This window comes from Entamoeba dispar, genomic scaffold (assembly GCF_000209125.1).
Source record: "Entamoeba dispar SAW760 scf_1105229461391 genomic scaffold, whole genome shotgun sequence".
Lineage (NCBI taxonomy): Eukaryota > Evosea > Mastigamoebida > Endamoebidae > Entamoeba > Entamoeba dispar.
The window spans coordinates 1-25,890 of NW_001854669.1; the positions used below are offsets into that span (position 1 = coordinate 1).

At 22.9% G+C, this 25,890-nt stretch overlaps 8 protein-coding genes across 8 annotated transcripts, besides 60 other annotated features; 5 read left to right on the plus strand and 3 right to left on the minus strand.

Annotated features, from left to right (window-relative positions):
• Window positions 1-6: 6 nt before the first annotated feature.
• Window positions 7-108: a microsatellite.
• A 1-nt stretch (window position 109) lies between these two features.
• Window positions 110-287: a microsatellite.
• Window position 288: 1 nt separating this feature from the next.
• Window positions 289-362: a microsatellite.
• Window positions 363-365: 3 nt separating this feature from the next.
• Window positions 366-427: a sequence feature (AT_rich).
• A 1-nt stretch (window position 428) lies between these two features.
• Window positions 429-501: a microsatellite.
• Window positions 502-503: 2 nt separating this feature from the next.
• Window positions 504-629: a microsatellite.
• Window positions 515-608: a microsatellite.
• Window positions 630-691: 62 nt separating the features above from the next.
• Window positions 692-869: a microsatellite.
• A 24-nt stretch (window positions 870-893) lies between these two features.
• Window positions 894-937: a sequence feature (AT_rich).
• A 690-nt stretch (window positions 938-1,627) lies between these two features.
• Window positions 1,628-1,725: a sequence feature (AT_rich).
• An 85-nt stretch (window positions 1,726-1,810) lies between these two features.
• Window positions 1,811-2,316: a repeat region.
• A 12-nt stretch (window positions 2,317-2,328) lies between these two features.
• Window positions 2,329-2,472: a microsatellite.
• Window positions 2,473-2,485: 13 nt separating this feature from the next.
• Window positions 2,486-2,674: a repeat region.
• Window positions 2,650-2,852: a repeat region.
• Window positions 2,853-2,904: 52 nt separating this feature from the next.
• Window positions 2,905-3,086: a sequence feature (AT_rich).
• A 209-nt stretch (window positions 3,087-3,295) lies between these two features.
• Window positions 3,296-3,597: a sequence feature (AT_rich).
• An 11-nt stretch (window positions 3,598-3,608) lies between these two features.
• Window positions 3,609-3,821: a sequence feature (AT_rich).
• Window positions 3,822-3,824: 3 nt separating this feature from the next.
• Window positions 3,825-3,864: a microsatellite.
• Window positions 3,865-3,884: 20 nt separating this feature from the next.
• Window positions 3,885-4,083: a microsatellite.
• Window positions 4,084-4,149: a sequence feature (AT_rich).
• A 22-nt stretch (window positions 4,150-4,171) lies between these two features.
• Window positions 4,172-4,338: a microsatellite.
• Window positions 4,177-4,294: a microsatellite.
• A 249-nt stretch (window positions 4,339-4,587) lies between the features above and the next one.
• EDI_134720 (uncharacterized protein) lies at window positions 4,588-5,001 on the plus strand (the record flags this gene model as incomplete). The annotated part of the gene is made up of 2 exons (XM_001738459.1): window positions 4,588-4,645; window positions 4,706-5,001. 2 exons carry the CDS (start codon window positions 4,588-4,590, stop codon window positions 4,999-5,001), a joined length of 354 nt encoding a protein of 117 aa, XP_001738511.1.
• A 3-nt stretch (window positions 5,002-5,004) lies between these two features.
• Window positions 5,005-5,059: a sequence feature (AT_rich).
• Window positions 5,060-5,148: a microsatellite.
• A 1-nt stretch (window position 5,149) lies between these two features.
• Window positions 5,150-5,313: a microsatellite.
• A 2-nt stretch (window positions 5,314-5,315) lies between these two features.
• Window positions 5,316-6,276: a repeat region.
• Window positions 6,211-6,994: a repeat region.
• Window positions 6,971-7,190: a repeat region.
• A 4-nt stretch (window positions 7,191-7,194) lies between these two features.
• Window positions 7,195-7,330: a microsatellite.
• Window positions 7,331-7,459: 129 nt separating this feature from the next.
• Window positions 7,460-7,639: a microsatellite.
• Window positions 7,550-7,720: a microsatellite.
• Window positions 7,721-8,052: 332 nt separating this feature from the next.
• Window positions 8,053-8,073: a sequence feature (AT_rich).
• Window positions 8,074-8,562: 489 nt separating this feature from the next.
• Window positions 8,563-8,600: a sequence feature (AT_rich).
• Window positions 8,601-8,698: 98 nt separating this feature from the next.
• Window positions 8,699-8,726: a sequence feature (AT_rich).
• A 527-nt stretch (window positions 8,727-9,253) lies between these two features.
• Window positions 9,254-9,293: a sequence feature (AT_rich).
• A 166-nt stretch (window positions 9,294-9,459) lies between these two features.
• Window positions 9,460-10,902, plus strand: EDI_134730 (Troponin T, cardiac muscle isoforms, putative; the record flags this gene model as incomplete). The annotated part of the gene is made up of 1 exon (XM_001738460.1): window positions 9,460-10,902. The coding sequence occupies one exon, from the start codon at window positions 9,460-9,462 to the stop codon at window positions 10,900-10,902; it is 1,443 nt and encodes a 480-aa protein (XP_001738512.1).
• Window positions 9,484-9,549: a microsatellite.
• Window positions 10,115-10,290: a microsatellite.
• Window positions 10,903-10,913: 11 nt separating the features above from the next.
• Window positions 10,914-10,976: a microsatellite.
• Window positions 10,977-11,009: 33 nt separating this feature from the next.
• Window positions 11,010-12,401, minus strand: EDI_134740 (uncharacterized protein; the record flags this gene model as incomplete). The annotated part of the gene is made up of 1 exon (XM_001738461.1): window positions 11,010-12,401. The coding sequence occupies one exon, from the start codon at window positions 12,399-12,401 to the stop codon at window positions 11,010-11,012; it is 1,392 nt and encodes a 463-aa protein (XP_001738513.1).
• Window positions 12,402-12,478: 77 nt separating this feature from the next.
• Window positions 12,479-12,552: a sequence feature (AT_rich).
• Window positions 12,551-14,065, plus strand: EDI_134750 (uncharacterized protein; the record flags this gene model as incomplete). The annotated part of the gene is made up of 1 exon (XM_001738462.1): window positions 12,551-14,065. The coding sequence occupies one exon, from the start codon at window positions 12,551-12,553 to the stop codon at window positions 14,063-14,065; it is 1,515 nt and encodes a 504-aa protein (XP_001738514.1).
• Window positions 13,183-13,220: a sequence feature (AT_rich).
• A 43-nt stretch (window positions 14,066-14,108) lies between the features above and the next one.
• Window positions 14,109-17,402, minus strand: EDI_134760 (uncharacterized protein; the record flags this gene model as incomplete). Its single annotated transcript, XM_001738463.1, has 1 exon — window positions 14,109-17,402. The coding sequence occupies one exon, from the start codon at window positions 17,400-17,402 to the stop codon at window positions 14,109-14,111; it is 3,294 nt and encodes a 1,097-aa protein (XP_001738515.1).
• Window positions 14,475-14,498: a sequence feature (AT_rich).
• Window positions 15,618-15,640: a sequence feature (AT_rich).
• Window positions 15,891-15,925: a sequence feature (AT_rich).
• Window positions 16,717-16,751: a sequence feature (AT_rich).
• A 97-nt stretch (window positions 17,403-17,499) lies between the features above and the next one.
• Window positions 17,500-19,080, plus strand: EDI_134770 (uncharacterized protein; the record flags this gene model as incomplete). Its single annotated transcript, XM_001738464.1, has 1 exon — window positions 17,500-19,080. The coding sequence occupies one exon, from the start codon at window positions 17,500-17,502 to the stop codon at window positions 19,078-19,080; it is 1,581 nt and encodes a 526-aa protein (XP_001738516.1).
• Window positions 17,669-17,691: a sequence feature (AT_rich).
• Window positions 19,072-19,149: a microsatellite.
• Window positions 19,150-19,154: 5 nt separating this feature from the next.
• Window positions 19,155-19,203: a repeat region.
• A 42-nt stretch (window positions 19,204-19,245) lies between these two features.
• Window positions 19,246-19,308: a sequence feature (AT_rich).
• Window positions 19,309-19,422: 114 nt separating this feature from the next.
• Window positions 19,423-19,453: a sequence feature (AT_rich).
• A 41-nt stretch (window positions 19,454-19,494) lies between these two features.
• Window positions 19,495-19,581: a repeat region.
• Window positions 19,582-19,591: 10 nt separating this feature from the next.
• Window positions 19,592-19,643: a microsatellite.
• Window positions 19,644-19,825: 182 nt separating this feature from the next.
• EDI_134780 (uncharacterized protein) lies at window positions 19,826-20,818 on the minus strand (the record flags this gene model as incomplete). Its single annotated transcript, XM_001738465.1, has 1 exon — window positions 19,826-20,818. The coding sequence occupies one exon, from the start codon at window positions 20,816-20,818 to the stop codon at window positions 19,826-19,828; it is 993 nt and encodes a 330-aa protein (XP_001738517.1).
• Window positions 20,819-21,604: 786 nt separating this feature from the next.
• Window positions 21,605-21,708: a microsatellite.
• Window positions 21,709-21,846: 138 nt separating this feature from the next.
• Window positions 21,847-21,923: a microsatellite.
• Window positions 21,924-22,048: 125 nt separating this feature from the next.
• Window positions 22,049-22,103: a sequence feature (AT_rich).
• Window positions 22,104-22,153: 50 nt separating this feature from the next.
• Window positions 22,154-22,721: a repeat region.
• A 173-nt stretch (window positions 22,722-22,894) lies between these two features.
• Window positions 22,895-22,980: a sequence feature (AT_rich).
• Window positions 22,981-23,128: 148 nt separating this feature from the next.
• Window positions 23,129-23,196: a sequence feature (AT_rich).
• Window positions 23,197-23,202: 6 nt separating this feature from the next.
• On the plus strand, window positions 23,203-25,772 carry EDI_134790 (uncharacterized protein; the record flags this gene model as incomplete). Its single annotated transcript, XM_001738466.1, has 2 exons — window positions 23,203-23,511; window positions 23,580-25,772. 2 exons carry the CDS (start codon window positions 23,203-23,205, stop codon window positions 25,770-25,772), a joined length of 2,502 nt encoding a protein of 833 aa, XP_001738518.1.
• Window positions 23,517-23,568: a sequence feature (AT_rich).
• Window positions 24,458-24,539: a sequence feature (AT_rich).
• A 29-nt stretch (window positions 25,773-25,801) lies between the features above and the next one.
• Window positions 25,802-25,872: a sequence feature (AT_rich).
• Between the last annotated feature and the right edge of the window lie 18 nt (window positions 25,873-25,890).

Below are 25,890 nucleotides of genomic sequence, written 5' to 3' on the forward strand. Positions count from 1 at the left end.
AATGATAAATAAATGATAAATAAATAAGAATAATCAAAAATATAATAATAATAAAAATTAAAATTAAATCAAATCAAAATAATCAAAATAAGAAATGAAAATATGAATCAAATGAAAATAAATAAAATAGAAAAATAAGAAATAAAGAAATAATAAGAATAAAGAATAATAATAAGAAAGAAAAGAAATATAAATAAACATAATAATAAATTAAAATAAAATAAGAAATGAAAAATACAATAATAATGATAAATAATAAAAATATGAAAGAATAAAGATAATAATAATATAAAATGATAATATTAAAGAAATTATTAAAATATAAAATAAAGATAAAAGAAATCAATGAAATATAAAATAAATTCATTTTAATATAAATCATTTAAATAATTAAACAATAAAATTATTTTATAATAATGAAATATTTCATAAATATAATAAAAATGAACAAATAAAAGAATATAGAAAAATAAATAAAAGAATAATAAATAATAAAATAAAATAATCAATATATTAAAAAGAAAAAAAGAGAAAAAATTATATATATAAATAAAAATTATAAAAATAAAAAAGAATAAAATAAATTATATCAATAAAATAATGATAAATAATTTGCATCAATAAATTAAACACTTTTTTTATTACATATTTCTAATTTCTATAATAAAAAAATGCATCATTTATTTCATCATTATTTTCATCTTTTATTATCTCATTTTGAATTATTCTTTTTTTATCTTCTTTCATTTTATATTCTCAACTTTCTTATTCTTTTCATCATCTTCTACTTCTTAATTTCACTTTTTTTTCTTTCATATCCTTCTTTTTCATCATTTCTCTTCCTTTTTCTCTTTATTTTTTCTTTTTTTCGTTGCCGTGTATTATGTTTCGACATAAATAATACTTTCAAATAAAATAAAATATAAGAATATTTAAAGTTCAAATAAAAAGAAGAATAGAAAATACAACATTAAATGATAAAGAAAGAGTTATATTAGGATATTATGAAATAATGATAGCATTAATGTGTTTTGATGAAATATAACATAATTTCTATGTATAGCATTATGTTTTGATTATTTGTGAGTGTGAATCAAAGGATATTGTTTTAATTCACTTTGAAATAATAAAATGTACTTTATTCTGGTTGTGCATTATATTTTGTATTAATTCTATCATTAAATTTATCTTTGTTTTGTTAGAGTTGTTATGATAATATTCTATAACAATTTAATGATAAAAATCCTTGTTTATATAATTACATTAGTTATTCTATAACTTATCAAACTAAACTAAATGTTTCTTTAAATTAAATTAGTCAATCTTCATATGAAGTTGTTGTGTGTTGATGTTTTGTGTTTCTGTTATATGAACCATCCATAAACATAAGAGAATCACTATCATAAGAGTTATTATTATATTGCAACAATTAGCGAGGATACGAGCTGAACAATGTTGGAGTTGAGCATAAACAACAACCCCAAAACCGACAAGAACACTTCCAAAAATTAAACTTACAATTTGAGCAGACCATGATTGAAGAATTGGATAGAGCAAACTAAACATTAAAATAAACTTGAAAATGATTTTCAAGTATTTTAGAGTTTGAGATTACGCAAAATGTTTGATTTATAAAATGTTTAAATAAAAAAAAACAATGAAAATTACAAAATAAAATCTCATTGATGAAATTTTATTAAAAATATTTTGTTTTTTGTTTTATTTCAAATTCAACAATTTAAATGTAGTATTTCAAAAAAAATACTATCACTATCAAATTAATTCAAAACTTTAATCATCATTTATCATTTGTTTATGAAATTACTATTACTTAAAATCTATCTTATTCATTATTACAATAATATTAATGTTTATTATTTATTTTGATTGAATATCATTGATATTAAATGTATAATTATTTATATAAAGATTGTAGTATTATTTACTTGTTATGATACATGTATATTTGTTAATATATATTATTTAATGAAAAAAAGATCTATTGTTATGGTTGATGTTAAAATGAAAATTAATCATAATAATATAGTGATAATGTTATATCCTTATTAAAAATGAAAATAAAAAAGAGTTTTAATATTCATTAAAATCATATAGAAACTTAAATGATGAATATTTAAATCAAAGATATCTAAAATACTTTTTCTAGATTAAATAAATAAAAAATGAATTTCTCTCAATCAAACAACTAAAAACTAAGAATAAACTAGTAGATAATGAACATACAATGTTAAATCAATTTGAATAATTTTCAATGAACAATACACATTAATTAACATTTAATTATCTATTTTTCATTATTCAAATATATTATTTACATTTATTTACATTTATTTTTGTTTAATTTGAAATATTCATTCATTAACATATTTCATTAATATATTATTTTGATTATTGATTATTTTTCAAATACATAATGAGTCATTATTTTATATTTGTTTTCATTTATTTATTCTTATTCTATATAATTGGAACATAAATCAAATCATAAATTAAAATAAGAAATAAAGAAATTATAATAATGTCATCATCACAATGAATTAGATTTAGTTATAATGAAAATAAGTAATTTGTAACAATAAATGATACTCATATTTGTATTAATTGAGAGAATATCATCAATAAATTCTTTGTAATATATAAAAAGAATAAACTTGTATAATATTTGATATAATTATTGTTTCATAACACAATATCAATGGAGTTAATTGAAGAAATGAAATATATATAAAGAAATAAAAATAGAATAAAGAAAAATAAGAGATGTTAAAATAATTGGAGGAGTAATCTCTATAATTTAATTAGTAAATACAGAAATTATGAAATTAAATAAATGAAATAAACATTATAAAAGAAGTTAAAAATTATCTAATAAATAACACAGTGTTATAAAACATTATATTTATTATAATAAATATATTCTAAAGAATTAATAGAATGAATAATGAAATAGATTAATCTCTAATGAATAATTAAAAATAGAAATTAATTCAATTAATATTTATTTATTTTCATAAAAATAAATAACATACAAATTTCAATTTATAATATTAATCAAATAAATAAATGTATCACTCTAAAATTTATTAATTTCTTTCTTCATTCATTTATGATTATTTAATAATGTTAATATATTCATCATTTCTTGATATTTCATTATTAATATAACAGAATTAAAACATTATTCTGAATAAATTAATTAAATACAAAGAAATATATTCAGTATCTGATATTTATATTGAAGAATATAATAAAAACATAGAAATAAATGAAAGAGAAATAAATAATATTTAAAATAATATTTATAATACATTTCAATTTTTTTATTATTCATAAAATATTACTCAAAGTGTGATATAATAAATAAAAGAAGAATATTTATATTATATTAAATAGTTTAAATCAATTAATTATTGAATACAATGAAATAATTTATAAAAAGATAAATTAATTGAAAAAGAAAAGATAATATTATTGTTACAAATCAAAATGAAATATTTAATGATAAATCAACGAACTTATTATCAAATATTCTTCATAGTTATATTATTTTATTAAAATATCAATTATTATAATTTACTAAATTCATCAATAAATAAATACAAACATTTTTTTTAATAAAGAATTTGATATTTTGTGTTAATAAATATTCAAATGTTTTTTGATATAATATTTCATTCTGTTAATTTAATTAGAAATAAAACTTGTATTTGCATTGAATATGATTTATTTATTATAAAAAGAAATAGAAAGAATATATTCAAATTATAATTAAAAAAATAAAATGAATTCATATTTTATTTGTAAATAATAATAATAATGAATTAATGATAATAATTAATAATATTGAATATTGAATATAATTTTATAATAATATAATTAATAATATTTAATGATATTCAAAATATAATTGATGAAATAGAATATAATTATTTGTTATTAATATAAATAATAACAATGAATATAAAGAAGAAATAAATGAATTATATAATATGAAAATTTATTCAAATAATGAATAATTTATTAATTAAATAAAATGATTTAAAATAACAACAAAATGAAATATTTAATAATTATAATTTATTAAAAATAAAAATAATTATCATTTTATTTTATTTCTTATTATTTATTGTTTTTCATAACAAATATCAATTAATAAAAATAGAATGATGATAAAATAATAAAAAAGAAGAAATTAAAATATAAAATTAAATGAACTAATAAAAACAACTAATAAATAATAAATCAATAATGAAATTAGGATATAATGAAATAATGATAACATCAATGTATTTTAATGATATTAATGATTTTATTAATTTAGAAATTGGAATTAAAAGATTTCAAGGAAATATGGAACAATTTCATTTTAATCCAATTCCATTAAATGAATATTCAAGAAGATTGTTTCCTAATATTGAAACATTTCATATTTATAATAAAGATGATGATAAAATATTTAATGATGGAAAAATATTTAAAAAATAGTATGATATTTAGTAAGTTATTCATTATATTTAAAAGAGAAAGAAGAATGAAATATCTGTAAAAATATAATGTATACAAAATATGATAGAGAAGAATATGGAACTACAATACCACCAGAAGTTAAATCACTTGGAGATTGGTTTTTAAATATTGTAATGAATTGAAATCTATTAATATACCAACAACAATTACTAATTAGGAAATGGTTGTTTTTTAGGATGTATATCATTAACATCAATTAATATACCATCATCAATTAGTGAAATAGGAGATTTGTGTTTTTGTAAATGTACATCATTAACATCAATTACTTTACCATCATCAATTAGTAAATTAGGATGTGATTGTCTTAGCGAATGTTCATCATTAATATCAATTAATATACCATCATCAATTACATCATTTGGAAAATCATGTTTTTATGAATGTGGATGTGAAGATGAATTAAAGAACAATGAAACAATACCAAGAGATTGTTTTGACAAACACCAGTGAATGAAATAAAATATAATAAATGAAATACAATTTAATTTGAAGTAAAAATAAATTATAATTGATTATCATTTGTATTATTATTCTTGCCTTATTTATTCTTTTTGTTATAATCATTCTTTATATTTGTTTTATAATTCTCTTTTTATTCTTTATTTCTTTTTATTCTTATTTGTATATTCTTATTCTTTCTTTCTTTTTTTATTCTATTTCTTTACATCTTTTATTTTATTTATTTTATATCTTTATTTTCTTTTGTTTATTATTTCTTATATATTTTATCTTATTTATCTTCTTATTTTATTTGTTTTATTTATTCCTTTTATCAATATAGAATATACATCATATTTTGTTGCCATGTTATTGAGTAATGTAATAGAGTCTTGTAAAGAAAATTAAACAACAAACAGGTATTCATGTTCAAAGAAAAGAATGAAATAACAATAAAATGCATAATAATAATGGTAAAAGAAATAACAAGAGAAAAATGAATAGAAAAAGAAAATACAAATAAAAACAAATAAGAAACAATGTAAATATAATGATAATAAACATTATACAAACAAGAAATCTAAATTATTAACAATAAATGAAATTGAAATAAAAATTAAAAGAATAAGAAGTGGAATTGAGGAAGGAGAATATTCAAAATTACTTAAAAAGTATGAAGGTAAAGAAATTGTATAATATTCTCCAAAAAGTATATTCAATAATAAAATAATAAAGAAAATCAAAGAAGAATTCAAATAGAAAACAAAATAAAAGATGAAGATATTAAAATAAGTGAAAAATGAATCAAAAACAAAAAACAAAGAAATGAAATAAAAGAACAATAATAATAAATTAAAAATAACATAAATAAAAAACACAAGATAAAGAAGAAGAAGATAACAAATAATAAATTAACACACTTCAAAATAAAATCAAAGAAATAGAAGAAACTATTAAATAACTTCAAACAAAAAAGATGGAAGAAGAACGAGTCATTTCAAATGAAATGATTCAAAAAACACGAGATACAGTCAGGAAAGAGTTTGAAGAAGAAATAGAAAAGATTCAAACACAAATAAACAATATTCAAAACACATATAATGAAATAAGAAAACTCTAAATTAAAATAATAAAATAAGACATTACAATGAAAAATAAATGAAACAAATGGTAGAAGGAACATAGAAGTAGGAGGTAAGGATGAAACCATCCGAACACTCCGAGCTAGCTATGAGAGGCTGAAGAAAGAGAAGGACGAAGTCCTTAAAGGTGATTAGCTGTTGAAGAAGAACACAATAGATAAATAAAATCAAATCATGATATCAAAAAAGTGCGATTCAAAACTATGAGATTGCAGAAATAACAAGAAAAGAATTAGACAATACACAAAGAGAAAATGAAGAACAAAATCAATTAATATCAAAACAACATGAAAATATTGAAAATTTTTTATCCCAGAAGGAACTGGAGAAGAAGAAAACAATGACTCTAATGATAAATACACAACCAATATTGAGAACATCATCATCTGGAACAATACAAATGAACCAAACTACAACTATGAAAAAGACAATTCTGGAAATAGAAGAAGAAGAGAGCAAAACACTGAATATCAAAAAAAACAAGAAATGATAATCAGTCAAGAAGAGAAGAAAACACAATAAATCAAACAAATAGAATTTTAATTGATGTGTTGTGTTGTTTTGAACTAATTTGTTAAATAAGAAATTAAATAAGAAAATAAGATGGGAACAAATAGAAAATATAATAAAAATAATAAATAATAATGTAAATAATGAGAAAGAATATATTAATAATATTAAAAAGTCACATAGAATAAAATAAACAACTAAAAGATATATTAAAATGAAAGTGAACTCAATCATAGAAAATAGAATGTAATTCAATAATAAAAAACATAAATATGAAAATAACACTACTGATATTGATGATGAATATATTAACTCTATCATCAATCAAGTTAAATAAATGAAAATAAATTAATTCTTAATTTAGAATGAAAGATATAGAAATTATGATAATATCATCATCACATTGGATGATTTAATTTTAATTATGATAAAAATAAATAATTTGAAATCACCATATATTGATATTATATATTTTATTAATTGAAGAGAATATTATCATTATGAGAATATATTTTTAATATATTTAATATTTGGTTAATTTTCAATGAATGACAAATTAAAAGATATCAAAATAAATACAATATTAATTTCAATAAATTAATTAATAAATATAAAAAATATTAAATTAATTAAATATTTAAAAATTCAAATTAATATTATAAAATAAATTAAAAAATATTATAATTAAAAATATGATGGTTATCATTGAATATTGTTTCTAATATAACTAAATATATGTTATGAAACTATTAGAAAAATATCATTAACTGGATTAATCTCTATTCTTCAATTATCAATAAAAATCAAATATATTAACATTTAATTAATTTTATATTATTTTATTCTTATTGTTATTCTTCATTATTTATTATTTATTATCATCTCTTCTTCTTTTTTACTATATTTTCTTCTTTTTATTTCTCTTTTATCATTTTAATTCCTTTGTTTCATCATTTTCTTTTCTTTTTCTATTTAATTCTTATTTAATTTATATCTTATCATTTTTATTCTTTCATTTGTTTCTCTTCTTTATATTCATTATAAACCATTTTTATTTAATCTTATACTTTTATTTCTTTGTACTCTCTGGTTCAATTACAAAATTATTTTAATTCTAATTTTATTGTTATCCAATGTTTTTATATGATTATACATATTATTTTACTTCAAAATACATACAAATTTATAATTTAATACAATAATCACTTCTTTATAAATAACTTCTCTATTATATATACTAACTTCTAAATTAATAAAACAGTTGATATTCAATTAACTCTTTGCTTATTTAAGGTTATTCTTTATTTAACTATTTTTGTATAGTGTTCGGTTCGAATAATATGAACAAAATACCTCATTCTCATTATCTGAATATACTATTTTAAATATTGTAAGATATTCTGGTAAAATGAAAATAAATAATTAAATTTATCAGTTGAAAATATACTAGAAACAAATGTTTTCAATTAATTTTTGAGTATTCATTCTTCTTTAATTTTAACTTGAAAAAACAATAATGTATGACCTTAGTACCAAAGTGAGACATTTAATGAAAAAAGAATCAACATTATTTATCATTATATTATTTAAAAGATGTTTACAAATAATTTTAAAGTCTAAGAATCAAAGATGAACTAGATTTATAAATATTAGATCCTACTTTTCTTGAATATAAATTTTAATGATCAAGATGAGACATAAACCACCCATTTAATAAAATATCTACATGGTGTTTTTTTCCAGATTAATTGCTTCTAATCAAATTTCTTAATTTACAAGATGTCTATTAAATATTATAAACTGTTACTAACGAATATAAAAAAAAAGAATAAAAGAAGAACAACAATCATTTACGAATTATTGTAAGAATAAGAGAATGAAACCAAATAAAAAATATTGTTAAGAAATGAATCAAAAGAACTAATTAAAAGTATAAATTAAAAGAAAATATTATTTATTGATAAAAGAAGTCGTAAAAATAAACAAATAATGACTTTACAATTCAGAGAGATATTACTTCAAAATAAGACAAAAAAGTAGTTTTAATACTTTTAGTGATTAAAATTAAATAAACTTAAAAAAAAAGAGTTGTTGAAGGGGTGTTGAATAAAAAAAAATATAAATGTTCATAACTTTGAACTTAAATCAAATAAAAAAGTTCATTCTTTCATTTAGAAACTAATTATTTAGAAGCACAAATTTTTCTTTAGAATTACAATTAATTTTTATTAGTTTGATAGAAGAAATACTTTTACTTGTGAAAGAAAGATAAAAAAAGTGTAATAAATAGTTTTATTATTTGATTTCAATGGCTTTTTATTTGTAATTGTTTGGGGTTCCAATTGAATTGCTCACTCATAAGGCAATTCACTAAGCTCTTACACACAACAAACGCCATATTTTAAATAAGACCAAAACCCTTTTTTGAGAATTATTAGAAAGAATAAACATGTTTGTAAAGATTTGTTATCTAGTAAAAATGAGAGAAAGATTTCGTTCTTTAGACAAATAGGAAAAAAAATCAAAAATGAAGAAAATCTAGTAAAGGCAATGAGAAGGCGAATAAAATATCAAGATAAATCCTGTTCTAGAAAGAAAAACAAAGTTCATTGTAAATAATAAAAAATATAAAAATACAAAAAGTTTATTTTTGAGATCAAATAATGAGAAGAGAACGCTGATTTTTTTTCAGACCAATTAAAAGGAAAAAAACCATATTTTTTGATTTGTAAACTATTTAAGAAGGAATACATATAAGCTAAAAATAGAAGGAGTTTTAAATTTAAATGAACTCTTTATTAATAAAGAATAAAACAATATGGCTGACGAGAACGAGGAATACGAAGAAGAATATGAATATGAAGATGAAGAGTATGAAGATGAAGTCGAGGAAGAAGAGGAAGAAGAATATGAAATTGTTGAAGATGATCAACTTGAAGCAGACTCAGCAGCCAGACAAGAAGAAATGAAGAGACAAATGGAAGAAGAGATGAGAGCCCTTGAGGCACAATTTGAAGCAGAGATTGAGGCTATGAAAGGAGATGATGAAAAGTTAAAAGAAAAGATTGCCAAGAGAAAGCAAGAAGTTGCTGCAGCAAGAGCACAAAAAGAAGAAGAAGAAAGACTTGAATTTGAAAGAATTGCAGCTGAAGAAAGAGAACAAGCAGAAAGAATTAAGAGAGCTATTGCTGAAAGAAAGGCACAGTTAGCCCAAAGATTAGAACTTGATGAACAAAAGAGACAAGAAGAGTTTGAAAGAATTGCAGCTGAAGAAAGAGAACAAGCAGAAAGAATTAAGAGGGCTGTTGCTGAAAGAAAGAGACAACTCCAAGAAAGAATGGAAGAAGAAGAAAAACAACGTGAAGAAGAATTTAAACGACAAGAGGCTGAAGAAAGAGAACATGCGGAGAGAATGAAAAGAGCTATTGCTGAGAGAAGAGAACAACTTAGAATTAAACAAGAACAAAGAGCCCAAGAAGAACAAGCACTCTATGAAAAAGAACAAAAAGAACTCCAAGAACGTAAGAAGGCAATGAGAGAAGCAAGAGAAAAACAAAAGAAATTAAGAGAAGAAAAAGAAAGAAAGAGACAAGAAGAAGAAAGAGCCGCTTTTGAAGCTGAACAAGAAGCTGAAAAAAGAAGAAAAGAATCAATCAACAATTCTATTGCTGCTGCTAAAGCACAAAGACAAAAAGAAGAAGAAGAAGAACGAGCATTTATGGAGAAAGCACTTCGTTTAAATCCAAATGCTGATCCAGAGAAATTACAACAAATGAGAAAACAATACTTAGAAAAGAAAAGACAAATGGAAAAAGCTCTTAAGCAAGGAGCAGCAACTGGTGGTGTTAAGAAGGTTAAGAAAGTTAAAAAGGTAAAAAAAGTTAAAAAAACAACTAACGAAGATGGTACTCAATCAAATGTTAAAAAAGTCAAGAAAGTTAAAAAAGTTAAAAAGGTAAAAAAAGTTAAAAAGGCAGTTGAACAACCAAAACCTGAAGAAACTCCTAAAGAAGAAGTTAAAGAAGAAACAAAACCAGTTGAAACAACTCCAAAAGAAGAGACAGTTGAGGAAGCTCCAAAACAACAAGCCACTGAATCTCGTGAAGAAAGAGAAAGAAAATTAAAAGAACAACAAGAAGCTCTCCAAAAGAAGAAAGAAGAAAGAGAAAGATTGAGAGCAGAGAGAGCTGCTGAATTAGAAAGAAAGAAAAAGGAACTTGAAGAGCTTAAAGCTAAAAGAGCTGCTGCCGCAAATAAGTAATTGTTTGGGAGTGTCTTTATTTAAATTTGAATCATTTCTTTTTTTATTACATTTTTATGTTTTTTTTTGTTTTTTAAATGAAAATCTAATCAAAAATCAATCAATTATTAATATCTCCAGATTTTAATAGTATGATCATAAGATGCTGTTGCTACAGAACTACCATCAAGTGACCAATCAATAGAAAAGACTTCATCCAAATGACCTGGTAGATTTGTCATTAATTTACGACATCCTGGAACAACATTCCATAATTTGACTGTACTATCTTTACTTGCACTTACAAGCATTCTACTATCTGGAGACCATGCACAGCCATAAATTGTTTGGACATGTCCTCTATATGTATGTAAACAAGATCCAGTAAATCCATCCCAAATTCTCATATTTTTATCACATCCAGTACTTGCTATAATTCTACTATCAGGGGAGAATTTGCAAGACATAACTTGACTTGAATGTCCAACAAGTCTATGGATTGGTTTTTGTGATTGTAATGGCATCCACATATATAATGTTCCATCATCACTTGCAGAAACTAATCGTTCACCACCACCACATCCTATTATTTTATTTAATCTTTTTTTTGCACCATCAATTCCTTTATCTTTTTCTAATGGATCATAACCTCCTTGTCTAAGTACATATTCAGTAGAAGTACTAATACTATTAATCCAATGAGAATGACCTTTTAATACATGAATTGGATTTGCTTGTCTCATATCATAGATATTAATCAATCTATCTCTTGATGATGTATATAATATATTTTCATTTCCACTCCATCGTATACTAGTTACTCCTTGAGTATGTCCTCCAAGTGTTCGAATAACTTCACCTCTTCTAGCATCATAAATTTTACTTGACATATCACGTGATGAAGATGCAAAAATAGCAGAATCACCAAATACTTCAGGTTTCCATTGAATATCACTGATAAAATTTTTATGACAATATGACCATAGTTGTTTTCCATTTGTTCCATTTTCATTTAATTCCCAAACAATTACTTTTCCAAGTTTATCACCACTTGCAATTAATTTATTTCCATAATGCCAATCTAAATTTAATACCCAATCTCCATGTCCTTTTAATGTACAAATTGGAGTACATGTATTTAAATCCCATACTCTAACTGTATGATCTCCACTACATGAACCTAATTTACTTGAATCTTGTGAAAATTTACATGATAAAATTGAATTACTATGTCCAGTCATAGTATGAGTACTTCTTGAAATTGGTCTACATCTAAAAACTGCTTGTGGATAATATGTAATTGTTACAACTTGTTCTGATCCTTTATTAGGGATATTATCAGTTATTTGAATACCATCTGTATAAAATGAATAAGGAAATGGTTCTTCTTCTGTTTTATTTAATTTATTTACTAAAGCATTTAATTCTTTTGTATTAGTTTCTTCAGGGATTTCAAAAACTTGAGAAGGTTCTGAGTTAGGTATTTCACCATTAATTAAACGAATTTGAATACGTTCCATCAAAAGTATCTTTAATTTTTGATTTTGATTTGAAAAGGGTTCTTTTTTCTTTTCTTATTTTTTCAATAAATTGAGACTTATAATAATGAAAATTATATTGTAATATTATTTTATCTACTTAAATCTTAAAAATTAATTATTTTCATTTAATGTTCTTCTTCTTTCTTTTATTCTCATCTTCTTTTAGTTTACAACAAGATGATATTATTCTTCTTCCACGTTCATCTGATGGAACAATTAAATATGAAATTTCTAATGAACAAATGACTTCTTCTGATGGATTTGTAGGTCATTTTTGTACTACAGGAAATATTCCATCTTCTCTATTATTTCCAAAAGAAATTGAAGAAATTGGATTATTAATGAAAAGAGTAACAGAAAAAGTATATCAATATTCTTCTATTCGTGAATTTATGAGTGAATATAATTCAAATACATATATGGTTATTGGTAAAGCACCAGAAAATATTATAAAAGAAGTTATTTATAATTTTACAGGATATAATGTTATACGTTTTGGTAAAGTAAATACAAAAATTTATAATCCAATTACAAATATATTCTATGGAATTAATAATCAATTAGAACATCCTAATGGATTTTTTTATACTTCTCATTCATTATCTTCTGATTATAAAGATCAATTTCCAATTTCAGGAATATTTGAAATACATCAACATGTAGATAAAACTAATAATTCTTTTAATGAATTAAAAAATATTATTGAAAATCATCTTCAAGAAATGAAAAAAACATGGAATTTTGAATCTATTGGTGATCGATTTTATATGAAAATTAATGTTAATTTAAAAAATAAAACATTTGAATATTGTGAAATTGATACATTTGAAACTTCTTCATTTAAATCAAATTATCCAAAGAAAACAGATAAATATAATCGTAATATTTATTTCTTAAATTCATGTGGTATTGATTATTATAATAAGAACAGTACTTGTAAATTTACTCGTTTTAGTGAAAAAGGAAAAAATAGTGAAATGTTTGATTTTGATACTCTTCAATATACACATCCAATTCCTGTTTATCTTCAAAGACTTAAAGGTGAAGGAACTCATTTAATAACTGAAATAACTACTCTTAATTTTAATACAACAAATAACAATGATACTTATTTAATTTATACTGTTCCACAAGGTATTTTTATTGATAAATATCAAATGCAAGAATTACAAAGAAAACAAAAAGATCTTGAAGTATTTATGTATGAACCAATGGATCTTGAAGCTCCTATTTTAACTGGAAGACAAGCCCATGTTATAATAAAAACATTAAAACAAACAAAGCCTATTTCAACTCATTCAATTCCAATTCATCTTAGATATCATAAAGCTAGAATTAATGATATGTTTGAAAAAAACGTTATCTTCCCACCTCCTGAAGTTTTCTTTATTTGTGATAATTGTACTGATAGTAGAAGTATTGAACTATTAAAATATCATAAAATTAATGGTTATTTTAATACACCTATCTCTTGTGGAACAAGTGACCCTTCTCAATTTATTTCACCAACTTGTATTCCTCAATTCTCTCAATACACAGTACCTGTAGGACAACTTGATGCATTTGAATCAGTAATGAAAATCACTCTTGGAACTACTTTAATCGGTGCAATTATAATTATTGCATTCGTTATCATTTTTTAATTGAAAACCAATTTAATCAAATAAATAAATCATTGTTTCATATTCAATTAAATTGACAAATAGAATAGCATTTATAAATACTTTCAATTCTAGAATTTAAAAATTCACATTTTTGTTTCTCAGTTAATAATCCACTTAAGTCTAATACACTTCTTATGACTAGATCATTTAAATATAATTCAGGAACATTAAGTCCATTTTCTATTATTAATTGAAGTAAAGTAATATCACATGAACAATCCCAATTTTTAAGAGAACAAATAGGGAATGGAATCATAATTTTTCTTATTACCACATAATCATAAACATGTGATAACACTTTCATTTGATCATTTGTTAATGTTATACTTAATCTTTCTATTGATTCTATTTTATTAACAATATCTTGTATCATTTTACTTGATAAAGGTTTAAATATATTAAAATTAATATTCCATTTAGAGACATCAGTTCCAAAGAGTTTAATACCATTTTTAATTTGTTCAATAACTTTATCTATTTTAGATTGATTTTCATTTCCACTTTTATTTAATTGGTTTTCTGTCCTAATTTCATTGGAGTTTGTTGAAGGCAAAGAACTTTTATTTATATCACTATCTAAACCAGGAATTTTTGAGGCGTTTTGAAGAGGTGGTTGAGTAGTAGAAACTTCCTGAAGGTTATTTATTTTTTGAGGATTTAAATTACTTTCTTTTTCTATTAGAGAGTTACCAGTTATTGGAGGAATTGAAGAAAATTTAATTAGTTTTTCTTTTATAACTGAATGAACTTTTGAAGAAAGTTCTTTTGAATATTGTATTGGTTGTTTTTGGTGACTAGTTTTTAAAGAACAAGAAAGAGGTGATTCCGTTTTTAGTTCTGGTTTAGGGAGTTTAGAGGAATTGAATTGATTTTGTTCTTTAGATACTTTTAATTCAGGAGGTATTGGTGGTAGAGGAACATATGACGTTTGAGGGTCATTAACAGTTTTGTATAATCTTGTAAGAAGATGTTGTTTTTGAGATTTAATATTTTGTTCAAACTCTTTTGATGAAATTGAACTAATCGAATTAAAAGGAATGACTTGTTTTGCTTGTTCATGAATAAGAGAAGGCTGTTTGTCAAGTGATTGACTTGAAGATGAAGGAGGTTCTTGTATTGGTTTTTCTTTTAATTTATTAAGAGATAGAATAATTGTATTTTGTTCTTTTAAAGGAAGACTAGATTGTGGTTTATTAGAAGTTGATTGAATAGGTGAACCTTTTAATGTTATTGAATCAGAAAGAAAAGGTTGAAGATTAGATGGGTGATTTAATGGAATTGAATTATTCAATTCAATTGAAATTTTATAATAATCACCACTCATTAAATAAGGAGGATTAACTCTTTGATTTAATTCAATACATTTAACTCTCTGAATATCATCAATAAAATCAATAGAATTATTATTAATGTCAAGTACTTGAAGAAGTTTAGAAGAAGAAAAGAATTGATTAATCATTTTAATAAAATCCTTATCAGATGAATGAGTTCTATTTCCGAATGTAGTATAAGAGTTAATGTTACTAAGAAGATATTTATTATAAATTTTATTAAGTTCGTTTTGATTAAAAATAGTATCTGTTTCATTCATACTTATTGTAATTTCATCAATACTATTTTTTCCAATAAGTCTAAAATACAGAATTGGTTTAGTTGTAGCAAAACCAAATTTATTTTTATTTAATGTTTCAAGTAATGGAGAATAATCAGACCTTAAATCAATAACAATATCTATAAAATCAAAAAATATTAAACTAGAATTTGTATTACAATCAATACAAACAACATTATAATTTGATTGAAGATTAATATTTTTTTCTTTATAAAATTGAATAATTTCAGTTGCTTTTTCTTGTGAATTACATTTTAATAATTTACAAATAGCATTATTTTTTTGTGCAGATGAGTCCCAAGACATAATATTTATTTGATATTTTTCTAATAAATTAGTAAATATCCAAGAAGAGTTTGCAATAACTACTACTTTCTTTTCAGTTGAATGGAAAATTTTAATTAACTTTTCTACAAATAGAAGTTTACTACTTGACTCTTTTGGATTTAAATAAAAACTAGAAGATATTCCAGTTTTAATCATTTCAGAACAAATTAATGATATTTTACTTGGTTCTATAGTTAATGACTTTGTTAATTCTTTTAATAAATTTTGTTGGTTTTGTGTTAATGAAATATAACAATCAACGTATTTAATTACTGGTTCTTGTTGTTCGAAGTTAAAACGTATTACTTTATCACTTATTTGTTGTTTACAAAGAGAACGTATTAATGAAGAATTAATTTTACTATAAAGAAATACATAAGAATTATTAATGACTGTTGTAAGAAGTGATTCAAATCGAAATAGGTTTGAGTCAATAAAAATAATATCAAATGAAGTTCCACTTCGAAATAAAAAATGAGGATTTGATAAAACTACAAAATTACTTCTTATTGAGGAAGTAGAAGAAAAATAAAGTTCTCTTTCTAATATTTTTTTTTGTTCTTTACTCAGACGATTTTCTGTTATAAAAGTAATTAAAGCCGTAGGAATTGTTTTGTATAAATTTTCTTGATAAAATCCTAAATTTTCTTTGTCAGTAATAATTAAAAATGGACCTTTAAATCCTAAATCCATTATTTTTTTTAATTTTTTAAATAATTTAAATTTGATTGAATAAGAAAGTGATGGTTCTTTAGAAGATTTATTCTCAATTATTACACTATTTGTTTTAAGACGTTCAAATATTTTATAACAAACTTCTCCTATTCTTTTATTTTTTAAATCTGTTCGATTAAATAAATTAATTTCACAACTTTTAAGTGGTTTAGGTGAAAAAGGTGAGTTTTGATATTGAATTAATAAATGTTTATATTCTTCTTTTTCAAAGAAAGAAATTTGTTCTTGGCTTTCATATATATTTCCTTGTGACTCCCATTTTACTGAAAACACTTCTTGTTGTTGTTCATTTTTTCTTGAATCTATAATTTTACAAGGTAATAATTCTTTAGCTGGTAGTAAAGATGATAAATTAGGTGTATAAGTAAATTTATTAACAGTATATTCTCTTAGAAATTGATTATATAAATTTCTATGATCTATACCACGTATTGAAATTAATTCATCTTGTAATACCCAAGTTGGTTGTTTAATATATAAATCATCCCATTCTACTAATACAAGATACGTTGTTTGAGGTGGTTGAATAAAAGAGTTTTGACTAATGGAATAACAAGGAAATACATTTCTAGCAAAAGAAGGAGAAGAAGGACCGTCGATAGTAATAACACGATAAATATGTAAAGGTTTAGTGGTTTTCATTAATAAAACTAAAGTTTTTTGTTTATAAAAAAATGAAAAGAAAAAATAAAAGATAGAAAAAATTGTTAGTAAAATAAATCACAATAACATGAGTTACATGGTTGAGACTCAAGACTCTTTTCATGAAACTTATTCTTTTCTTGAAGAAATTTCTTTAGACTCTCTTCTTCCACAAACTATTTATTCTTACTGTAAAAGTCATCATAGTCAATACTTACTTTATCTTCCTTTACTTTTAAGACATATAGTAATTCAACCAAGATCAGAATATAAAATTATTTTAATTAAAGCTATTGTTCGAACTGCTATTGATTATGGAGATGTTTATACAAGAATATTTTGGCTTCATAGAGCTGGAGGTATTTGTGTATGTAGTGATCCAGTTTTTTGTAAATTAATTGAAGGAGGAATTGAAGGGTCATGTTATTTACTTCAATTAATCGATGAGAAAAGAAAAAAGTTAGAAGATAAAAGAGGAGAAGTAACAAAAAGTATTAATTACCAAAATGAAGAAATTATTACATGGATTGCATCTGCTCGAGATAATTTATTAACACTTCCAAAAGAAGCAAAAAGACCAACACTTTATCTTAATAGGAATTTTTTACCAGAAAAGATGAATAAATTAAGTGATGAAGAATTAAAAGAAGAAAGTATTTCAGTATTAAACTATACTGGAAATTGTGACCCTTTTCTTGGAGAAGGTGTTTTAGTAAAAATGGTAGCATTAAAATCATATAAATCAGCAACAACACCGATATCATTAATGTTTTATTATGCAGAAACAGAAAATGGACAACAAAAAAGAAGAAGAGTAATGTTTAAATATGGGGATGATCTTAGAAGAGATATGGCTGTTCAAGTTATGTTTAATGTGTTTAATGTTCTTTGGATGAAAAGTTCATTTTTAGCTCATCCTACTGCATTCGATCAAAATACTCCTTGTAAACCAATTGCTGTTACTTATTCAGTTGTTCCAACAGGACCAAGAGAAGGGGTATTTCAGATGCTTGGATGTATTGAAGAAGTATGTGCATGTGAAAAACATCCAGAATTACATTGTTGTCCAGATGGATGGGAATTTGAACAACTTTCAATGAAGAATAAAGAATGTCCAGTATGTTCTATTAATTTAAAGATAGATGAATATTTACCAAAAGAAATGGCAACAATGATTTCAACACTTTCTGGAGGATTTATTGCATCATATTGTTTAGGAGTAAGAGATCGTCATTTAGAAAATTGGAAATTTCATTTATGTGATAAATCGTTTGCACATATTGACTTTGGTTTTGTCATTAATTTAAGACCAAAATTTGATGCAAATAGATTTGCAATTCCTACAATTATTCGTACTTCTCTTAATAATACAACTGTTACTCTTGAAAAATCAAAAATTGGTGCTTGGGATTTATTCGTTCAAAATTGTACTTCTGGGTTTTTAGTACTTCGAAGACATGTTGGTATGATTATAAGATTATCTATGATTGTTTTTGGTTTTGATACTCAGTTTGATGAATACGCTGTAACAAAATGTCTTACTGACGCTTTTGCTTTGTCAATTCCAGAAAGTGATGCTGTGAATATGTTAATTGGAAATCTTCAAAATAGTTCTATTCAAAAGATGGTTAAAGATAAACAACATAAAGTTCTGAAATTTATCAGAAAATATTTCTAATTTAAATTTTATTTTGTTATTCTTTTTTACTTTTTAATTTTTTTTTTCTATTGAGTGTATTTATTTCTACAATTAACTCTATGATAGAAGTCAAATGTATTGAAGAAATCGAGGCAATTACTTTGGGTTGTGTAAACATTGATTTAACTTTTTAAAAAATCTTCGTAATAAAATTATACATTTTATTTTGTAATTACAATAAGGTATAATTTAAATATATTAAAATTACCTCGATTAAATAAACTTATACCATTTCATTGATGTACTCTTTTAAAATTGTTATATTCAGTGATATATATTAGCTACTTTATTATATTACTTCTATACATGTTAATCATTTAGAATTAAATTATTTGTTTTATAAATAATTATACATTCTTCTTTATAATCTTTTTTTCATGAAAAAAGGTCAATTAATAAATATATAAACAATTAGAGTATACAATTATGAGAAGTGATTTCTTCTTTTTCATCAATCTGCTCTACTTTTATATGAAAGTTTTTTTATACTAAAAAGAAAAAAGAAAGAAAAGTAAAAAAGTAACATAAAAAAAGAAGGAGAATATTCTAGTCATTATAATAGTTTTTTTTGTGAGTCCTTTTTGGTATTTATTTCAGAACCTTTTAAAAATGAAAATAATTAGATCAATTTAATAAAGAAACAGTGAATGATATTTATTGAATATCTTTTATTTCTAATCTGTGTTATTGAAAAATGGTTAAAATGATGAAAAATGAAAGTAAATTACCATGTTATTGAATTGAAATTCCATTTATTCCATTCTTCTTTACATAAATTATTCATTTCTTTCTCATGACATAATGCCGCAATTGTACAAAGAGTATTTTTAAGGTTATGACATTTCCAGAAATAATCATAACAAGGAATATTTATTTGTACTCCTCCATGTATTCCCATTGATGCAACCAAATCATTCTCTGGGATTACCACTCTTGTAAATATATTCATATTCTTCTTCTTGATTCCAAAACTCTTTGTTCCTAAATATATTCCAGGTGGAGAGATTCCAACATTTGCTAATCCAATATCACTTCCAACAACATTTGCAATTGCCCCTCCAAGTGAATGTCCAGTAAGTACAATTTGTATTGTTGATTCATTGTATTTATTTACTTCATTCTTTGCAATATTAATAAGATTATTATAATTGGTTGGAAATGCTTTTGACCCAAAAAACGACATTACATAACTCACTTTTTGAAGTGTTTGTTTTGTAAATAATGGAATGATATTAAAGGCTTTTGGAATTATGGCTTCTCCAAATAACTTTACATCTGAAATTAAATCATTTATTGAATCTGTTCCTTTGAATGAAATGATTTTAACTTTATTTTTGATATTATATCCTACAACATATGATAGCATTGATTCATCACTATGAAACTCTATTTCCCAACCTCTTCTTTTGAGATATTCTGTTATATTTTTTGATTGAACTGTATCATTCCATTTCTTTGAATATGCTAAATAACTCAAACATGAATATTCTATTAGTGTAATACCAAATGAATCTCTACCACATAAAGCTGAATGTTTAAACACATTATCAAGTGTTATTCCTTCTATTTTATGATTAGCATCATTAAATGAAAGATCATCATTTGTTTCATTGAATATCATTTTATTCATACCATTGTTCTTACTTGTAACATCTTGTTCATTTCTATTAGTATTAAATAGTCTTGGTTGTAAAATTAAAGTAATGATAATTGCCATAAGAATGATGTGTACTATTTCTGAATAATAGAGTTTATAGTTAAATCGCAACTGAATTGGTTGTTGTTCTTCATTTCCATCTTGATTATTCTCTTGAACATTTTCTATTTGTTGAATACCATGAATAACCCATGAACCAATGGAAATAGTAAATACCACCCAATACAAAAACATATTTTTATTTTGTTCATATGCTTCATCAGTGATTTTTTTCAAACTAGTGATAAACAGAATGAGTAAAATGATAGAAATGATAAATGAAACAATGCTGGTTATTGTTTTAATCATTCGAAGTCTTTTGAATAGAAGTTCATTAATGTGTTTTAACAATCCATAAAATGGAATACAATGAAGCAAAACATCTATAATTCTTTTTGTACGATTTCTTTGATTGACATTAACTAGAGCTATTCTAAAATTTCTTATAACTACTCCTATGAAATAACTAATAAATTCTAATGGACAACCTACGAGAATTGTACAACCTATTGATGTCATGATACTAGTTACTCTATGTTTTTTCTCATAAAATATCCCAATAATAATTCCAAGAATTACACTACCAGCTAACAAGATAATACTATCATGATTTATTAGCCATTGTATACAATTCCAAATATAATTTAAATTAACAGGTACATGATGTTGAGCATTTTCACCATAAAAATAAAGAGTGAAGAGATTCTTTATCTTTTCGTAGAAGACTGAACAGAGAGAAAATGATAAATTAATCAAAAGATATGGACCATAGAATAATAAGATATAATTAAAGAAAGAGAGATGATCAAAAGAAATAAGATTAGAAATAAATAAACATATTATTCCAAATAATGATATAAATAAGAATAAACTTAATAAAATATTAAAAGAGATTATAAATAATGAAAGTATCTCCATTTGATAATAATATGAAATGAATGAATAAGAGTTACCTTTTTATACCAAGAAAAGCGCTATCTATAGGATTATGATACCTCAGTTAAAAAAAAATACATGTAATTATGATTCACTTACAATCATTTCTTTATAAAACAACAAATAAGATAAAAATAAGAAGAATAGAAAGAAAAAAATCATTTGAAAGAGAAGAAAAAGAAGAAGTAAACTTAAAATATATCTTCAACCCTTTAAAGTAACTAGTCTTTTCATTGAGTAAAAATCATTTTTAAGTCAAAAAGTGTTAGCTATTGAAGCAAGGAAAGAATAATGAACTGGAGAACAGGTATAAAGTTTTTAAAAAAATAAAATGAAAGATTTTTTAACATAAAAAAAAATAAAAAAATTAGTAGTAAAAGATATAACCATAAATCCGTTATACGTTTAGAAACAGAGAATTAAAAAGTATTAATTAAGTGTTAATAGAAAAATTTTCTATTGTCCATTGCTTAGTGGAGATTAACTAATCCATTTGCTTTAAAGGTGTTTGTTTATTAACTATTAGTTTATTCTTTGATTTTAGTTGTTGAGTTGTGAGTCCTTTTCTCATTTTTTGATGTGGAATAGAGTATTTTAAACATCCATTACTTAAATATTCAATTAATTTCTATTTGATTTTGAGAGTATTAAAACTCTTCCTTATTTTCTTATTTTAAGGAGAATGTATAATTACTACTGTTAGTATTCTTTTTAGCATCACCCACCACACCCTTTTTCTTTGATAATCTTATATTATCAATTATACTTGTATTCTAACAAGTAATAATACCATCTTTATAAATACCCATTCTTTTACTATCAATGATACCACATCATTGTAATTAATAATCACTGATATTCTTACAGTATTGATTAAGATGTTTTTCTAACCAAACGCAACGCCATAACCAGTCCATAACTGGGGAATTGAATGATGGAAATATTTTAGGATTCTGTGTTGTATCTCTGACCTGCTATCTTCGAATCTGAGAATTAAAAAGAAGAAAAGTTCAATGTTATGTTAATATAAAAATAACATTATTGTTTATTTTATGTACATTTTCTTAACACAAGAAATAATTATTTAGTCCAGTTTAAATTAGTTCATGTTACGTAATTATGTCGTAATAAAATTTAGTCGTACTTCCTCTTTAATACCACTTTTTTTAATTTTAAAGAATTAAACTAATATAACACAACAATCAAAAATAAATAACACAAATATAAAAAATAATTTTTATATTTTAGAGAGTAAGTCAATACCCATCATGATAAATTGAAGGAAATTATTTGCTTCTTATGAAATAAAACCAAAAAACTACTTTATAAAAGCAATAAGAATTAAAAGAATAAACAAGAAATAAATTAATAAGTGTTGAAAAGAATAGTAAATCGTATAATTAATTAATAAAACTATTAATGAATAATTTGAAAAACTAAAAACTAAAAAACTTAAAAATATAGCAAAAATGGAAGAAAGAGAACCAATCAAGGAAACTCGTTATCATTTTGCAGTTCAATTATACCCATTTGCTGAACAAATAAAAGACAAAAAGAAAAAAAGTTTATCGTTAGATATTCCCCTAAACGAACCAAAAATGAGTGGTGGAGTTTGTGAGTATTCCTCTGAAGAAAAAAGTATTCCTGAGTTATATACAACAAAATTATCAAAAAAAAATATATCAATATTTCAACAATTTGAGGACACTTTTACAAATGAAGTTACTAAAGATAAAACAGATGTGTTTGAAGAAATTATGAAATATGAATTTGGAGATGTTTGTTTTATTATTTTCTTTTTAAACTTATTAGATTTAAAAAGTAATAATATTAATGATTATCAAAGACATTAGTTGAACATCCATTAGACATGTCAAGTAAACAAACATTTGATATCATTTTAAAGTTCTGTAAAAAGAAAAATGACTTTTCACCAACAACACAATCTCAGTTAGACTTTTCTTATGCAAAAGAAAGGGCAACAAATTATCGAGAAATTGTTGATACAATGATTATGAAAGAAATAGATCAACAAAAATTTACATTACTAGATTCACTTGCTAGTGTAAGTGATTTAGAACAATCGTTTGATAAAATTAAAGAAGATATGTGTGCATTATCTGAAAGATTAAAACAAACACAAAAAAATGTGAGATGGTTAATGTTAGGAAATATGAAAGAATATCAAAAATATCAAAATATAAGAATTGTTATTGATAAAATGCATTCAATAAATGAAGTTATTTCAGCTGTAAATGAAGTACAGGATTTAGTTGAAGAAAAAGAATATAAAAAAGCAATTCAAAAAATTGAAATGGCATTAGATGTGATTGATTGTAAATTAGCAGGAATTAGATGTATTAGTAAATGTGATTTTTATCTTAAACAAACTAGATCTCAATTAGAGAAGTTTTTAAAAAACCCAGAAAAATTTGTGTTCGAATTATTTAATAGAATTCAATTAGTAGATGAAGTTACATACGATTTAAAAAGAAAAACAATTAAAGAAGAATTTAAAGATTTAATGCCACAATTAATTGGATTATTCAAAACAATTGTTGGAAGTACTAAAATGGAAGGATTTATTGAGAAGTATTTAAAAAGTATTGAAAATATTAGACAAGACATTTGCTATGCATGTTTACCGTTAGAGTTTTTAAAGAAAGAAGAATATTTAACACTAGCTATGACTAAACAAAATGATATTGAATTACCATTAGAAAGAAATAATAATTTAAAAAATTTTATAATGAAATTAAATATAAAAGAGTTTAGTAATTATTTCTTTAATATTTTAAATAAATTTGGAGAAATGGAATTACGAGCGTTTCTTGTGTTTGATGTTTATAAAGAAGTTAAAAAAGAAGAAAAAGTAATTGAAAGTGATGAATTAATGTTAAAAATAAATGAAAGAATTGAAGATACAATAATGGAATATTCAATGTTATTATTATCATATGCAAATTTAAGAAATATTAAAAGAGAAGAATATAAAGAATTTGAAGAACGATATATTAAAACTATTGATCTTTTACAAACAATTTCAAATGGAACATTTGAAAAATTACATAAAATAAGATCTACTTTCTTTCAAATGTATTTTAGTACTTTATATATTTGTGGATTTGATGAAATGCTTAAAATTATTAAAATTGAAACATTTGTTGCTTTAAATAATTCAACTAATATTATTGACCTTATTACTAAATTATCTCAAATTATTAATCCAAGTGATATCTCTTGTAGAACCTTAAAAGTACAAGATAAAATACTTCGTTACCAAGGAGAAAATTATATGATCATTGGTTGTTTAGATAATGTTGCTGCTTTTACTGAATCATTTTTAGATGGATTTTCAGTAAATGATTCTACTGTAACTGATATGATCTTTGAAAAATCTAATCAAGTATTTAAAACTTGGATAGATAGCACTAAAGTTTTTTATTTTATTAATGTTTTAGCTTCTGAACCACCAACTGACTATGTTTGGAAATGTGTTTGTATTCATCAATCTATTGTATTCTTAATGAAATTAACTGAACTATTAAATATTGCATTTATGAGAAATGAAGATGACTTAAATTCATTAAATCAATATTATCAAAATGAATTAAAAAATATTAGAAATCAAATCATTCAATATTTCAGAGTTATTGTTAAAAAATATATTAGTAGTAAGGCTGAAGAAATGGAAGGTTTTCATAGTGCAAAACCATTACCAGTGCCTCCCAAGTTATCAGGATTAAGTAAAACCGATCCACGAAAAAAGCCATTACCACCATCACCAGGTAATAAAAAGAATGTTGCACCAATTAAAATTAACGATGTCATTGATCAATTAGAAAAGAATATCAATTTCTATATTATCAAATATTTTAATAATCAGTATAAAGAAGAAATTATGAAAGATGAAGAAAATGCTCTCAATTCAATAGAAAAAGATTTTTCTGGAAATTTAACAGAAGAGAATTACAAAACAAAAATTAGTTCCGATATTTCATTTATTCGAGAAGAAGTAGTTAAATCATTAATGGATTAAAAGTCATTTAAATGTCTTTTTCTTTATTCATTTATTTTTTTTATAATAATAAAAAAAATTAAAAGAAAATAATTTAAAATAATTAATTATTAGTAAATTAGAACTATAAAACATCATT